The sequence below is a fragment of the Miniopterus natalensis genome, chromosome 1, assembly GCF_054644295.1.
Source record: "Miniopterus natalensis isolate mMinNat1 chromosome 1, mMinNat1.hap1, whole genome shotgun sequence".
Classification (NCBI taxonomy): Eukaryota; Metazoa; Chordata; class Mammalia; order Chiroptera; family Miniopteridae; genus Miniopterus; species Miniopterus natalensis.
Window position 1 is genome coordinate 113,969,449 of NC_142081.1, and position 17,233 is coordinate 113,986,681.

The 17,233-nt window shown below is 39.1% G+C and overlaps 1 protein-coding gene and 1 pseudogene across 1 annotated transcript in view; both read left to right on the top strand.

The window, feature by feature from the left end:
* LOC148094339 (cyclin-Y-like protein 1) overlaps positions 1–17,233 on the top strand; it is a 46,266-nt gene that overhangs the window by 22,185 nt on the left and 6,848 nt on the right. The window contains exons 6-8 of the mRNA XM_087815773.1: positions 1,869–1,920; positions 2,766–2,885; positions 6,246–6,412. Coding sequence (XP_087671899.1) covers positions 1,869–1,920; positions 2,766–2,885; positions 6,246–6,412 — 339 coding nt within the window. The remainder of the gene's footprint in view (positions 1–1,868; positions 1,921–2,765; positions 2,886–6,245; positions 6,413–17,233) is intronic.
* Positions 15,088–15,149, top strand: LOC148094340 (U6 spliceosomal RNA; annotated as a pseudogene).

The window sequence follows — 17,233 nt, forward strand, 5'->3', positions numbered from 1 at the left end:
CTGATTGGGAACCATAGTATTAACATAATTTTGTGTAAAGGAAAATTACTTTGCACAACAAAAACGTTGAGTGGAAATTGTGTCGTTTACTTACATTTTTGCAAGTCTCCGTATGTCTGGTAATAGAAGGCAGCTGATCTCATGTATACCCTGTCTTCAGTCATTTGTGATTACTTCAGTCATCTCGATAATTTGTTTTGAAGAAACAATGTGAAGACCATGCCTCATGTAGCTGTATGGCTAGAAAAGGGTGTATTTTTAAAGCCTTCAGATAATTGTGCATATTCTTTGATACTGTACCCAAAGTTCACAAATGCTGGTTTCTTAAAGTATTTTCAATGAAATTTTAAATCATATCCATGAACTTGCAGTAAGGTCTCTATTAAATTAATATCCATTCAGATATCTTATATGCTGAATGAATCTTTTTATTGTAAATAATTTTATGATAATATAATACATTGGTCATTTGGAAAGTATTGGTTCACATTTCTTTACACAGTATTAAAACTCACTTTTGTTAGTTAGCATCATATCACCACCAGTCTTCCCTGAAAATCCTTTAAGTATTGAAAAGCTGTCAAGCTAACACAAAAAAGATACAGGTTTTCCCCAGCCTTGATTTTTAGCTTGATAGCTTGAATTGTGTCACTGGCAGCATATATACAAGTTACTTTCCTTGAAGTGACATGCTCACTCTTCAGTTTTGAGAGACTGACAGTTGTACTGTCAAATAAACAAGTTATTCCATGAAAAAGTCACTTGTTCAGCTCACAACTAAGTCACAACTGCTTTTCCTCAACAACCACATTTCGGTATGCAGAAGTGCTTAATGCATACTTCCCCCTTACTCAGATAGAAATAAGAATCAGCGTTTAATAACACCATCCTTACTGCTTTGTCAAGGATGTGCTCCAGTGAAGCAGAATTTGTTTTTCCACCAGTGGCCGTGAGGAATAGAGTGACTCCTAGCACAGGGCGGTGCCCCTGCCTGGACGCAGGCTCAGAAGCCAGTTTTACTGACTTTTCTTTTATACAGTCATTGCAGTGTCAGTGTAGACGCAGGCAATGCCTTAGGATTTCTATAAAAACAGTTTTGGCCTCATGTGTCTCCTGAAAGTGGTCTAGGGGAACCCCAGAGGCCTGCAAGACACATTTGGGGAACCACTGTGTGGAAAATTAAACTTAAAAGACTGGTTTTCCTGGCCAGTGAGGCTCAGTTGGAGCATCGCCCCAAGGGGGCAGGTTCCATTCCCAGGCAGGGCACATGCCCAGGTTGTGGGTTCGGTTCCATCAGGCCACGTTCCTGGGTTTCAGGTTCGATCCCCAGTTCGGCGTGTGCAGGAGGCAGCCTTTCCATGTGCATTTTTCCCCTCACTCCCCCTTCCTCTCTAAAACCAGTAACTGGTCATTTTAAAAATAAAAAGTCAAGTTTTTAACTCAAACTATTTAAAAGAGACAAGAAGAAACACATAATAATAATATAGGAAACTAACAAGAGAAGCGAAACTGGGAAACATGAGTCTCGTATTCACACGAATGGCCCCGCTCCTGCTCGGTGACGCGCTCCTGTGTGGCCCAGGGCGAGGCAGCGGATCGCGTCTGTCTGGGTGACCAGCGTCGCCTGTCAGGGAGGGTCAGCGCCTGGAGGGGCAGCTCTGGCTGCTCACTGTGGAGGAGATTTCACAGAATTGGATGTGCTGGGTAAAAAGAGGCCAGAAACTTCTTACGGAATCTAAGAAGAATTAGTGGGACTCTGTAGAAGGTTAAGCTTCTCCCTCCACCTCTCTCTCTATTCCCAGCACATGTGTTACTAAAATATTAGCAATTCCTGGATGGGTTTTTAAAATCACCTTCTTATTTTATAGAGATGGAGACAGATCCAAGGACATTTTTGATGAAAGGCTGCACCCGCTGACAGTAAGTATCAGTTGTATTGAGGTTGTATTTTTTCCCTTATAATTGTGTTTATTTCATGATGATTTGCTTTGAAATTAATCACTAGAAGAAAATTACTACCTCCAACTTGAAGTCAAAATTATCTTTTTTTGGTTTTATTCCTCACCTCATGTATCTAATTATTTTGCAAAAAGAATGTTGTATAGGAAATATGTCAGTAAGAACTGAGCTTCAGCTTTGTACAGGTGGTGAGCTAAGGTGAGTAAACATGCCCCCTCCAGAAAAGTATTTCGTTTTAAAAGATAGTTTTCGGTAGCATCAAACAATATGAACATTTGTAAATAAACCTAACAGATATGTGAAGGTCTTTATGAAGAAAATTAAACAACTATTTAAATTTTGAATTAATTAGAATGACAAGAAAATTTCCAGTTCCCATCTTCTGATGCCCTAGAGCAATATGTGACTGCTGCCTGCTGTTTAGCACGGCACAGCCTTAGGGCCCTGTGGGTACAGGAAACTGGAAACACATTTTCAGAGTTGGTTGCAGAGAAGTAGGACATGAGGATGAACAAGTCCTTTGAGCCTAAAGATAGTTTACATTTAGATAGAATTCTGTATGGGGAAGGTGGAAAGGAACATGTAACTTTTCTGAGGTTGTGCCTGCATTCATCTTAAATGAGTGTAGGTATTGAATCACTATTGTTTTTTTAGGTCTCATTGTTTATATTTAAAAGACTAAAAGACATGTCACCCAATCAAAATTATTTTCAGGGGCACGTGGGCACAGGTAGGAGATAGGTCTCCTGAAAGCACTTCATGTTTATCTTCAGTGGATACTTACATTGCATTTTTCCTTCTTTCAGCAGGAAGCGGTTCCAGAGGAAAACTTTGATGATAATCCTGATCCCCAATCTATTTATACATTCATTCGGCCTTTTTTCAATGCCCTAAAGCTAACAGCTGAATTTTCAATAACAACTTTGGTAAGAGTTCTTTCAGAACTTTATTAAGGGAAACCTATCAAAGGAATTGAAATACACACATTTAAGCTTAATAATCATTATAATTTCAAATCCCCTTGCTTTTGTCATCCCAAAAGAATTGCTATTAAAGGCAGCAGGAGAGGTTTCCGGTTTCTCCCTCCACACCTCGAGACGTGCACATGCAGTGCACACATGTGCACACCTACAAGGTGTGCTGATGGGGCAGGATGTTGGCAATAACAAAACCTTGTGGGCCCCAGGCAGTGACCGATTCAGTGTAGGCCTAAGCTGAGTCCCAGGCTGTATTCCCCAGGCAGTCCTAATGTGTGTCCTCATTGGAAACTAGAGCTCTAAATTATCTGTTCTTTGGATGATGGGTGTTCATCCATCCTTGCTGTCCTCTTGTGCCTGCCCATGAAGTTGCCCAGGATTCTAGTTGCCTGCTAAGCTACAGCTGTGTGAGGACCTTTGTGTCATTCATACAGAATTCCTATGGTCAGATTGTATCATCTGGAATAGGTGGTCCTATTCTAGTGAGAAGTAATGGGATTGTACTAATTCCTGCTCCAGCAAACCTAAAGGGGAAAGTCTGCTGCTTGGCCTGGAGGGAAAGATTCCTTAGGTCAGTGCCGCCTCCTTTAGTATTCAGTTCAAACCTTGGAGAGGCAGCCTGTGCTTCTGAATAGAGACCCCTGAATGGGCAATGGGTCAGATGCAGGACTTTTCATGGAGCTACCAGCCACTTGGAGCGCTTAGCCCATGCTGGAGAAAGGCAGGAGTGGGGCTCCCATGAGGGGAGCAAGTGATACAGGAGGGAGAGCATCTGGGTTGGAGGAGGCGGGTCTTTTGTAGACAAGTTAAGCTCGATGCACCTGGGAGACAGCAGAGTGGAGGTCTCTAGAAATCACTCCAATGCATGGAATTAGAGCATGGATCTGAGCTAGAGGTAGGGAATTAGGATTAGCTGTTCAAATGCAGAAAAAGAATGTGAATAAAAAGTGTATAGAAGACAGAAGAGTGACATGAGTAGATATTCAGTGGACATTTATGGAATGAGCAACTTCTTGGCAGCATTTAGCATTTTCAACACACTCTCTTGAACCTCACTTATCTTGACTTCTATTTATTATTTTCTCCTTTTGCCACCACTCTAAGCCAGTCCTGGGGCCTTCTCCCTTTAGTGTGATAGTCCTTACAGATCTAAGTGCTGAGGATGGAGAGACCTCACTGGACTGGGAAGATGAGGAGCTCTGTCCTTACAGGCCGAGGGGACAAGTGCAAGATTCTGAGATGAGAATGTGTTTTTTGTGATTGAGGAACAGTGAGGTATGGCCATTGTGCTCTGAGTGGAATGAAGGAAAGAATGTAGGACATGAGGCCATAGAAGGGCAAGTCCTATATTACAGGGCTTTGTAGCTTGCAAGCCATGGGAAGAAGTTACATTTTTATTTGTTTGATGGGAATCCTTTGGCTGATATTGAGCAGGGGAGAGAAGTGCTCTTAGTTAGAGGCCATCCTGGCTGCTATGGGGAGAAGAGACTGTAGCTGGGAGTCCAAGTGGAGGCCAAGAAGTCAGCAAACAATAACAGTGACACAGGTGAGACGTGACAAATAGGAGATAGCAGTCTGATTTCCAATGACAGGTGGAGATGACAAGAATTGCTAATCGATTTGAGCAGGGTAACTTTATTGGCGGGTTTTGGCCAAACACTTAGGTGACAGTGCCCTATATGATGTTAGGGAGTCCTTGGGGAGGGGGGATGAAGAGCTCTGGTTTGTATGCCAAAGGCATCGATGGCCTTAGCAATAGTAGCTTCAGTAGAGTGTCAGTGCCAGGGGCAGACTAAAGTGGGTTGAGGAGAGAATGGGAGATGAGAAGGAGCATCAGGGCATTTGCTGTGAGCAACGTGAGGAAGCAGTCTTGGGGTTGTGGGGGGTGGGAGGGGAACAACATAAACATTCACATTGGGGGCAATCTCTGGAAGACAGAGGATTCTTCAGAGAGAGGCAATTGTGGGAGGTGTTCTTCAGGAGTGGGACGAGATCGGCTTCACTGATAGAAGAGTTTCAGTGAGAAGAGAAATCTCAATTCCACTGACACGGGGGGGCAAGTGGTATAAATGAATGAATAGTGGCACATAGCACATCTGCCAGTGAAGGTGATGGGAAGTTGAGAGGTTACCAACATTGTATAAGTGCCTCTAATTATTCCCATAAAGTAGAAAGTTGAACCTTGTAAGGAGGTTCATTCTTAGAATACCTGACAGCGCTGAATTTTGGGAGATTGTCGGAAACTTTCACTAACAAATAATGTTCAATAGCCACTTGTGTTTTAAAATACTGTTGAGTTTGAAGACCTTTGGTAAATCTGAGCTGTCAATCTGATAACCTCAGACAGTAAAGATACTCTTCAAAATGGGACTTTCTTTTTTTTGTCCGATGGCACACATGCTGTACTGCAAAGCACCTTTTGAGGTAACAAGTCACCACTTGCCTCTATAGCCTTTCTTTAGCTGTTAACTTCACCCAGTTCTTTGTGGAATAGACATCCACTATGTGAAAGAAATCACGAAACCTCACCAGCTACCTGGCAGGTTTAGAGGAGGACCAGGGATAGACGCTGGCAGCTGTGTTACCACCTGAAACCAATAGAATTGACTAAGCTTCTGGTTGTGTGAGACAGAGATGAATTTCATGAAATGATAATGGAGATGTGAAGCTTGGGGGATATAACAGGACTGTTCTTTGTGTGCGTGTGTGTTTCTTTCAAGGACACTAAGTCCAGGAATACTTGACAGCTGCTCGGACCTGCCTCAGGCACTCCTGTCTGTCCTGCCTGTCCTGCTGCACCCACAGCAGCCACTGGGGGGCTCTCTTGACAACAAGGTTTTTCCTTCAGCTTGTGCCACAAAAGGAGTAGTCACTGTGTAAAGAAGATACGAATGTGCTCAGTATTGCCAGGGATTTACATACTCAAGTGCTCTGTAAAATCGCCCCATAACTACCAGCCAGGTATGAAGCAGCGCGCATGGCAGGCACTCAGGCATCTGCGCCGGGCCTGGGTGTGCTGCCCTTTACCAGTGGGATGGTAATAACATTCCTTCAGGAAGCCCTTTGCCAAGGTGTCCATTCATTCCTGTCACCGAAAAATGGGCGGGGAATTCACATGGGCAAAGTAGGCAACAAAAGTATTTGGTTTGCAGCTGTGACTTGGCCTCTGGCTTTGGCTGGCCCAGCAGCCTCTGTAGAACCTAAGAGTAAAAGGCGTGTCAGAAACAGATGAAATCTGTCATTCCTAACAGTTCTTACCGCAGCAGCTAAACTGAACTAGAATCAAAGACCAGTGTTCTACTTTTGCAGATTTACTTAGAACGACTTACAGTGTATGCTGAGATCGACATTTGCCCCACGAACTGGAGAAGAATTGTTCTGGGAGCCATTCTTCTTGCTGCCAAGTATTTGAAAGACCGGGCTGTATGGAATTTGCACTTCTGCCGAATCCACCAGGGCATCACACTCAAGGACATGTGAGTTGGAAAGGTTTTGGTGAACTTTCTAACCATTTTCCAATACCTCAGTTGCCCCCATAAAGTTTACATATTAAGAAATATTTTTAAAGGTTCCATTGTGCAGAGAACTGAATGAGGCATAGAAGTACATTCAATTTTCTATGCACATTTGCTATAACAATTGATATACTTCACTAATCAGTAGGCCTTCATATGTTATTGTTGTAGTAATCTCTGTGATAATTTGAAATGTATTTCTCTGATGGTTATTGGCAAACATTTTAGAAGCTCACATCCTAAAAGAATAGTACTATTAATATCTTCATGGCTTTCTGAAAGCTGTCTGCCCGTTCCAGTCCTTTTTCCCCCTCTTCTTTATTATTTACTTCTTATTTTTTCCAATAAAACTTTACATTCAATATTATTTTGTATTATTCTCAGGTGTGCAGCATAATGGTTAGAAAATCATACGCTTTGCAAAATGAAATCATGTGGTATTTGTATTTCTCTGACTGACTCATTCCACTTAGCATAATCCCCTCTAGGTCCAGCCATGCTCTCTCACACATGGTAAGATTTCACTCTATGCTAAGATTTCTTTTTATGACTGAGGAATATGCCATTGCTTTTTCATCCACTCATCTATTGATGGGCACTTGAGTTGCTTCCATAGCTTGAGGATTGTAAATAATACGGCAGTGAACACAGAGGTGCATAGATTGTTTTGAATTCAAGTTTTGGGTTTCCTCAGACACATACCTAGAAGTGGAATCACTGAGTCATAAGGCAGTGCCCTTTGTAATTTCTTGAAGAAACTCCATAATGTTTTCCACAATGACCGCACCAATCTGCCTTCCCACCAAAAGTGCAAAAGTGTTCCCTTTTCCCAAATCCTTCTCAACACTTCCTGCTTGTTGATTTATTGGTGATGGACATTCTGACAGGTGTGAGGGGATATCTCATTGTGGTTTTAATTTGCATCTCTCTGATGATTAGTGATGTTAAGCATCTTTTCATATGTCTGTTGTCCATCAGTGTGTCCTCTTTAGAGAAGTGTCTGTTCAGGTCCTCTGTCCATTTTTAATGGGATAGTTTGTACTTTTGGTTTTGAGTTATATTCGTTTTTTATAAATTTTGAATAATAACCCCCTTACCAGATATATTATTGTCAAATATGTTTTCCCATCAGTGTGTTGTCTTTTTATTTTGTTCATATTTTTCTTTGCTGTGTTAAAACTTTTTTGTTTGATGTAGTCCCATTTGTTTATTTTTTTGTCTTTGCCATGTTCAGGTGATATATCAGCAAAAAAATATTACTAAGAGAAATGTTTCAGGTTTTATTGCCTCTTTTCTTCTAGGAGTTTTATGGTTTTGAATCTTACATTTAAGTTAATAATCCATTTTGAGTTTATTCTTGTATATGTTGTAAGAAGGTGGTCTACTTTCATTTTTTGGAAGTATCTGTGGAATTTACCCAACACCATTTATTGAATACACTGTCTTTACTCCACTGACTGATCTCTCCTCCTTTGTCAAATATTAATGTACCATATAGGTGTTGATTTCTTTCTGGACGTTCTATTCTGTTCCATTGATCTATAGCTTTGTTTTTATGCCATTACCATGCTGTTTTGATTGCTATAGGCTTGTGGTATAGTTTGAAATCAGGTTACATGATACCTCCAACCTTGTTTGTTTTTCTCTCAATTGCTGTGACTATTCAGGGTCTTTTGTGGTTCCATATAAAATTTTGGCTTATTTGTTCTACTTCTGTAAAACACCATTGGTATCTTGATAGGAATTACGTTGAATCTATAGATCACTTTGGGTAGTATGGATATTTTGAAGATGTTAATTCTTCCTATCCATGAGCATGGTATATGCTTCCATTTATTTGTATCTTCTTCAGTTTCTTTCTTCAGTGTCTTGTAATTTTCCAAGCGCAGGTCTTTTACCTCTTTGGTTACATTTATTCTTAGGTAGTTTTTGATTCAATTATATGTGGGATTGTTTTGTAGTTTGCCTTTCTGATAGTTCATTATTGGCACATAAAAGTGCAACTGATTTCTGGATATTTATCATATGTCTGGCTACTTTACTGAACTCATTTGTCAGTTCTAGTAGTTTTTTGGTGGAATCTTTAGGGTTGTCTATACACAGTAACTTGTCATCAGCAAATACTGACAGTTTTGCTTCTTCCTTCCCAATTTGGTTACCTTTCACTTTTTCTTACTGCCTGATGGCTATGGCTAGGACTTCCAGCACTGTGTTGAATAAGAGTGGGGAAGGTGGACATCCCTGTCTTGTTCCTGATCTTAAGGGAAACTATAGCAATTTTTCTTCATTGAGTATGATGTTAGCTGTGTGTTTGTCATATGTGGCCTTTATTATGTTGTGATATGTTCCATCTGTTCTTACTTTGCTGAAAGTTTTTATCTTGAGTGGGTTATGGATTGTGTCAAATTTTTTTCTGCATCTCTTCATATGATCATATAGTTTTATCTTTCATTTTGTTTATGTTTTTGTGTGTCAGGTAAATGAATTTGCGGATATTGGACCAACCTTGTATCCCAGGAATAAAGTTCACTTAATCATCATGTATGACCTTTTTAATGTATTGCTGAATTCAGTTCGCTAATATTTTGTTGAAGATTTCTATATCTATGTTCATCAGGGATATTGTTGTATAATTTTCTTTCTTTTTAGTGTATTTATCTGGTTTTGAAATTAGGGTAATGTTGTCCTCATAAAATAAGTTTGGGAGTCTTCCATCCTCTTAAATTTTTTGGAATAGTTTGAGAAGGATTACCTTCAGTTCTTCTTTGAATATTTGGTAAAATTTATCTGTGCCATCATGTTCAGGACTTTTGTTTGTTGGAAGCTTTTTTTTTTTTTTTTAATTATTAAAACTTTTATTTCATTAGCTGTAATCAGTCTATTCAGATTTCCTATTTCTTTTTGTACACTTTTAGAAGATTGTGTATTTCTAGAAATTTATCGATCTCTTCCAGATTATCTAATTTGTTGAAATATAGTTGTTTATAATCTTTTCTGATAATCCCTTGTATTTCTTTGGTGTCAGTTCCTACTCTTTCATTCCTGCTTTTATGTATTTGAGTCCTCTTTATCTTGATGAATCTGGTTAAAGGTTTATCAATCTTGTTTATTTTTTCAAAGAACCAGATCTAGGTTTATTGATCTTTTGTATTATTTTTTTAATTTTTATTTTGTTTATTTCCACTATGGTCTTATTATTTTCTTCCTTCTACTCGATTTGGGCATTGTTTGTTTATTTTCTCATTCCTTTAGGCATAAGGTTAGATAGTTTATTAGAACTTTTTCTTATTTTTTGAGGAACACTGGTATATGAATTTCCATCTTAGGACTGCTTTTGGTGTATTTAGTAGATTTTGGGTTGTGTTTGCATTTTCATTTGTCTCAAGGTACCTTTCAATTTCTTTCTTGATCTAATTGTTAACCCATTGATAGTTTAGTTAAATGCTACTTCATTTTTTAAAATCTTCATCTGAGGATACGTTTTCATTGTTTTTTTAGAGAGAGAGAGAGAGAGAAACATCCATCAGCTGCCTCCCATATGTGCCCACACCAGGGATTGAACCTACAACCTAGGTATGTGTCCTGATAGGGAATCGAACCCTCACCCTTTTTGTGTACATGACTGTGCTCTAACAAAATGAGCAACCCAGCCAGCGCAGTTGGGTGTTATTCAGCCTCCATATGTTTGTGTGTTTTTCAGTTTATTTTGCGGTTAACTTTTAGTACTATACACTAAAAAAGTTAATTTAGTGTATAATACTAAAAGATAATCTGAGAAAATTCTTGATATGATTTCAGTTTCCATAAATTTATTGAAACTTGTTTTGTGCTCCAACATTCCATTTATTGTAGAAAATATTCTCTGTGCACTTGAAGTATATTTGCTTCTTTGAGGATAAATGCTCTGAAAATATCAATTCAATCCATATGGTTTAGTGTGTCATTTAATATGGGTGTCTCCTTGTTGATTTTCTTTCTGGAAGATCTATCCACTTATGTGAATTGGGGTGTTAAAATCTCCACCTGTGACTGCATTGCTGTGGATTCTCCCTTTATATCCATCAAGATCTGCTTTATGTATTTAGGAACTCCTATGTTTGTGAATAAATGTTTGCAAGGGTTATATCCTCTCATTGGGTTGATCCCTTTATCACTATGTAGTGTCCCTTTTGCCTCATATTATAGCCTTTGTTTTAAAGTCGATTATGTCAGATACAAGTATTGCTACCCCAGCTTTTTTTCCCGTGTGCATGAACTATCTTTTACCATCCGTTTACTGTCAGTCTCCATATTTCTTTCAATCCTAGCTGGGTCTCATGTAGACAGTATATATATAAGTCTTGTGTTGTTATTCAATCAGCTACCCTTTGTCTTTTAATTCAAGCATTCAAGTCATTTACACTTAAAGTGATTATTGATCGATATATATTTAATACCATTTCATTCCTTATAACTGTATGCCTGTTTTTCCTTTCATATTGTTTTTTATTTATTTATTTTATTTTTGTTTAAAATATCACAAATGTCCCTTTTTCTCCCCAATGACCCCTTCCACCCTGTCCCATCCCCCTCCCCAGTCCCTCTCCCCACCATTGTCCCTGTCCTTGGGTTGTGTATATATGCATATAAATTCTTTGGTTACTCTCTCCCCCTCCACCCACCCGCCCTCCTCCATCCCTCTGACATTTGTCAGCCTAATCTATGCTTCCATGTCATTGAATCTATTCTGTTCATCAGTTTCTTAAGTTCTTTAGATTCCATGTATAAGGGAGATCATGTGATGTTTGTCTTTTGCTGCCTGGCTTATTTCACTTAGCATAATATTCTCCAGGTCCATCCATACTGTCCCAAAGTTATGAGATTCTTCTTTACAGCTGTGTAGTATTCCATGGTGTAAATGTCCCACAGCTTTTTTATGCACTAATCTACTAATGGGCACTTGGGCTGTTTCCAGATCTTGGCTATTGTAAACTGTGCTGCTATGAACATCAGGGTACATATATTCTTACTGATTAATGTTTCAGGATTCTTAGAATACATTCCTAGGAGTGGAATCACTGGGTCCATCAGGCAGTTCCATTTCTAATTTTTTGAGGAACCTCCCTACTGTTTTCCATAGTGGCTGCACCAGTCTGCATTCCCACCAGCAGTGGACTAGGTTTCCCCTTTCTCCACACCCTCGCCAGCAGAAGTCGTTTGTTGATTTGTTGATGGCAGCCATTCTGAAGGTGTGACGTGGTACCTCATTGTGTGTTTTTTGTTTTTTTATATATATATTTATTGATTTCAGAGAGAGGAAAAGAGAGGGAGAGAGAGAAAGAAACATCAATGACTCATCATTGATCCAGCCCACAACCCGGGCATGTGCCCTGACTGGGAATCTAACCCCAATCGCCTGGATCCTAGGTTGATGCTCAAATGCTGAGCCACACCTGGCCTGGCTCATTGTGGTTTTAATTTCCATCTCTCTGATGATTATGGACATTGAGCATTTGTTCATATGTCTCTTGGCCATCTGTGTGTCCTCTTTGGACAAGTGTCTATTCAGGTCTTTTGCCCATTTCTTAACTGGGTTGTTTGTCTTCCTCTTGCTGAGTGCTATGAGTTCTTTGTACACTTTGGAAATTAGCCCCTTATCAGATACATCCTTGGCAAATATGTTTTCCCAGACCGTGGGTTTCCTTTGTATTTTGAGGCTGTTTTCTTTTGCTGTGCAGAAGCTTTTTAGTTTGATGTAGTCCCATATGTTTATTTTTTCTTTTGTTTGTCTTGCCCTAGGAGATGTATCAGTGAAAATTCCACTATGTGGGATGTCTGTGACTTCACTGCCTATGTTTCCTTCCAGGATTTTTATGGTTTTGTGACTTACATTTAAGTCTTTTATCCATTTTGAGTTTATTTTTGTGTATGGTGAAAGTTGCTGGTCTAGCTTCATTCTTTTGCATGTATCTGTCCAATTTTCCCAGCACCACTTATTGAAGAGACTGTCCTTACTCCTTTGGATACTCTTGCCTTCTTTGTCAAATATTAACTGACCATAATGGCGTGGGTCTATTTCTGGGGACACTGTTGTGTTCCATTGATCTGTATGCCTGTTGTTGTACCAATACCGGGCTGTTTTGATTACAGTGGCTTTGTAATACAGTTTGAGTCTGGTAATGTGATCCCTCCCACTTTGTTCTTTTTTCTCAAGATGGTTGCAGCTATTTGGGGTCCTTTTTGGTTCCATATAAATTTTTGAAATGTTTGTTCTAGGTCTGTGAAATATGCTGTCAGTATTTTAATAGGAATTGCATTGAATTTATAAATTGCTTTGGGTAGTGTGGACATTTTAATGGTATTAATTCTTCCAGTCCATGAGCATGGTATATTCTTCCACTTGTTTAAATCTTCCTCTATTTCTTTTTTCAGTGTCATGTACTTTTCCGAGTACTGGTCTTTTACATCCTTGGTTAAGTTTATTCCTAGGTATCTTATCTTTTTAGCTGCAATTGTAAATGCTACTGTTTTTGTAGTTTCTCTCTCTGAAAGTTCATTGTTGGTGTATAAAATTGCCATTGATTTCCGGATGTTGATTTTGTATCCAACTACCTTTCCAAATTCATTTATCAAATCTAGTAATACTTTGATGGAGTCTTTAGAGTTTTCTATGTACAATATCATGTCATCTGCAAATAATGACAGTTTTACTTCCTCCTTTCCAATTTGGATACATTTTATGTTTTCTTTTTGTTTGATGGCTATGGCAAGGACTTCCAGTACTATGTTGAATAAGAGTGGTGAAAGTGGACATCTCTGTCTTGTTCCTGTTTTTAAGGGAAATGGTTTTAGTTTTTGCCCATTGAGTATGATGTTGGCTGTAGGTCTGTCATAAATGGCCTTTATTATGTTGAGGTATGATCCCTCTATTCCCGCTTTGTTGGGAATTTTTATCAAAAATGTGTGCTGGGTTTTGTCAAATGCTTTTTCTGCATCTATTGATATGATCATATGATTTTTGTCCTTCATTTTGTTTATGTGATGTATCACATTTATTGATTTGCAAATGTTGTACCAACCTTGCATCCCCGGAATAATTCCCACTTGGTCATGATGTATGATCTTTTTAATATATTGCTGGATTCAGTTTGCTAGTATTTTAGCAAATAGACGGATCATACCTCAATATAATAAAGGCCATTTATGACAGACCTACAGCCAACATCATACTCTATGGGCAAAAACTAAAACCATTTCGATTAAAAACCTGAATATATTAGCATCTATGTTCATCAGGGATATTGGCTTGTAATTTTCTTTCTTTGTAGTATCTTTATCTGGTTTTTGGATTAGGATGATGTTGGCCTCATAAAAAGAGTTTGGGAGTTTTCCCTCCTCTTGAATTTTCTGGGAGAGTTTGAATAGAATAGGTGTTAATTCTTCTTTGAATGTTTGATAAAACTCACCTGTAAATCCATCTGGTTCAGGACTTTTGTTTGCTGTGAGTTTTTTTATTACTGCTTCAATTTCATTAGTTGTTATCAGCCTCTTCAGGTTTTCTGCCTCTTCTTGATTCAGCTTTGGAAGGTTGTATGCTTCTAGGAATTTGTCCATTTCCCCCATGTTGTCCAATTTGTTGGCATATAGTTGCTCATAATATTTTCTTACAATCCTTTGTATTTCTGTTGGGTCAGTTGTTATATTGCCTCTTTCATTTCTCATTTTACTTATTTGGGTTCTCTCTTTGTTTCATGGTGAGTGTGGCTAAACGTGCATCAATCTTATTTACCTTTTCAAAGAACCAGCTCTTGGTTTCATTGATTTTTTGTATTGTTTTTTTAGTCTGTATGTCATTAATCTCTGCTCTGATTTTTATTATTTCCTTCCTTCTGCTTCCTCGGGGCTTTACTTGCTGTTTTTGTTCTAGTTCTTTTAGTTGTTGTGTTAGATAGGTCATCACATCTTTTTCTTGTTTCTTGAGATAGGTCTGTAATGCTATGAATTTTCCTCTCAGGACTGCTTTCGCTCTGTCCCATAGGTTTTGGGTTGTTGTCTGTTCATTTTTGTTGTTCTCCATGAAGTGTTTGATTTCTTTCTTGATCTCCTTGGTAACCCATTCATTGTTTAATAACATGCTGTTTAGCCTCCATGTGTTTGAATATTTTTGAGTTTTTTTATAGTGGTTGATTTCTAGTTTCATGGCATTGTGATCCGAGAAGATGCTTGATATGATTTCAATCTTCTTATATTTTTAGAGACTTGCCTTGTGCCCTAACATGTTGTCTATTTTTGAGAATATTCCATTTGCACTTGAGAAGAATGTGTATTCTGCTGCTTTGGGGTGAAATGTTCTATAAATGTCAATTAAATCCATTAGGTCTAGTGGTTCATTTAAGGTCTGCATTTCCCTGTTGATTTTTTGTCTTCCTTTCATATTCTTAAAGAAAATACTTTATTTTTCTTGTAATTCTGTTTTGGTATTAGCTTTTTCTTGTTTAGGAAGCTCATTATTTCTTTTTCAATTTTAAATGATAGTCTTGGTGGTTAGAGTAGTCTTGGCTGTAGATCCTCTGTTTTAATGTCTTTGAATATGTCCTGCCTGTGCCTCTGGCCTGAAATGTTTGTTGAGAAATCAGTTACCATGATGATCACTTCCTAGATATTAGCATAGCCCCTGCACAAGGATGACATGCAAATTTGTGCAGCGTTCCATATTTTTAGACAGTGAAGTATGCAGCAGACTGACGTATATCAAAAGAAAAGGCTGAGTTGGGAAGAGATTAATCAAAGAACTTATAGGCATGTATGCACAACGCATGGACACAGAAAATAGTACAATAAAAGCCTGGGAACAGGGTGGCAGTAGAGTGGAATGGATCTAGGGAGAGGAAGGAGACATCTGTAATACTTTCAACAACAAAATAAAATTAAAGATAAAAAGGAAGGCTTTAAAAGTAAAAAAAAAACAACAAAAAAATCAGTTACAGTCCTTTGGGAGCTCCCTTTTAGGTAACTAACTGCTTTTCTCTTGCTTCTTTTAAGATTTTCTCTTTGTCTTTAATCTTTGCCACTTTAATTATGATTTATCTTGTTGTGGGCCTCTTTGGGTTCGTCTTGTTTGGGACTCTCTGCACTTCCTGGACTTCTGTGTCTTTTTCCTTCATCAGGTTAGGGAAATTTTCAGTCATTATTTCTTCAAATAAGTTCTTAATTACATGCTCACATGCTCTCTCTCTTTTCCTTCTGGCATCCTTATGATGTTGATATTGTTACCGTTTATGTTGTCCAGATGTCCCTTAAACTATCCTCATTTTTTACAATTTTCTTTTCTTTTTGTTCTTCTGATTGTTTTCTGCTGCTTTGTTTCCAAATCACTGATTCAGTCCTCTGCTTCATCTAAACTATTATTTATTTTTTCAAGCGTACTTTTCATTTCAGATATTGTATTCTTTTTTTTTTTTGACTTTTTTTTTTCTGTTGTCGTCACCTGAGGATATTTATCCATTGCTTTTCAGAGAGAGTGGAAGGGTGGGAGGCAGGGAAGGAGGGAGAAAGGTGGAGAGAGCGAGGATTATTGAAGTGAGGTAGACATATCGACTGGTTGCCTCCTGCACGTACCCAGACTTGGGACAGGGAGTGAACCAGCAACCCAGGTATGTGCCTTTGACTGGGAATCAAACCCATGACCCTTTGGTCCTCATGGTGATGCTCTAAACACTGAGCAACACCGGGCAGGGCCTGACTGGTTCTATTTTATGATTTCTAGGTTCTTTTTCATGCTGTTGAAGTTCTCACTAAGTTTTTTCAGCATCCTTATAACCATTGTTTTGAACTCTGTATCTGGTAGATTGCTTGCATTCATTTTCTTTAATTATTTTTCTGGGACTTCTTCTGTTTTTTCATTTGAGGCATGTTTCTTTGTCTCCCCATTTTGACTGCCTCTCTGTGTTTGTTTCTGTGTATTAAGTCATTCTGCTATGTGTCTCTGTCGTGGTGGTGTGGCCTTATGTAGTAGGTATCCTGTGGGACCCTTGGCACACTATGTGATCACATTTACTGGTGCTCCAGGAATGGTTCTTGTGTGAGATATGTAAAGCCTTCTGTTGTATTTTAGTTATGATTGCTGTTGGCCCATCTATGTGTGGAGTTGGCCCTCATGCTGGTTGACTATGGAGATTGACCTTGACCACGGTGTATGAGCTGATATGCAGGAGCTTACACATGAAGCAGAATTCACCTCAGCGGGGTCTTTGCTTCCTGAGATCTCCCTTTGAATGTGCTGCTTATGGAGCTAATTGAGTCCTGCTCTGATGTTGTCTGAAGCTTGCCACTGGGTGTGTTGGTTTTTACGCCTTTTGGGATTGACTCAGTGCAGGTCAGTGTCAGACTCTACCTGTGACTGGCCCTGGGCAATCATCTTGGAGCTATAAAGCGAGTCACAGTTTGCTGCTGCCCTTGCTTTGGGAGTGCATGGGAAGGGCCAAGCTGCTCATCAAGGCCACCTCCCAGCAGCAGTGAGCTTTAGTGCAGGTCAGCAAAAGGCCCAAGGCACTTCACAATCCACCTTTACCTGCCTCCACTTGTAGGCTGCCTGTTAAGTTGGGTCACTGAAAGAGCCTCTGGCAGTACCAAGTTAGGTGAGTTACGTTCTCAGTGAGTCATCAGGTAGGAGCCAGTGGTGTTCACCAGACTGATACATATTCAAACTTGGTGTCCGTGCCGAGTCTCAGGCCACTCAGAAAAAAGTTCCCAGAGTACATCAAATCCAGCTGTCAAATGCTGGGTGCCCACAGACTTTTTGGT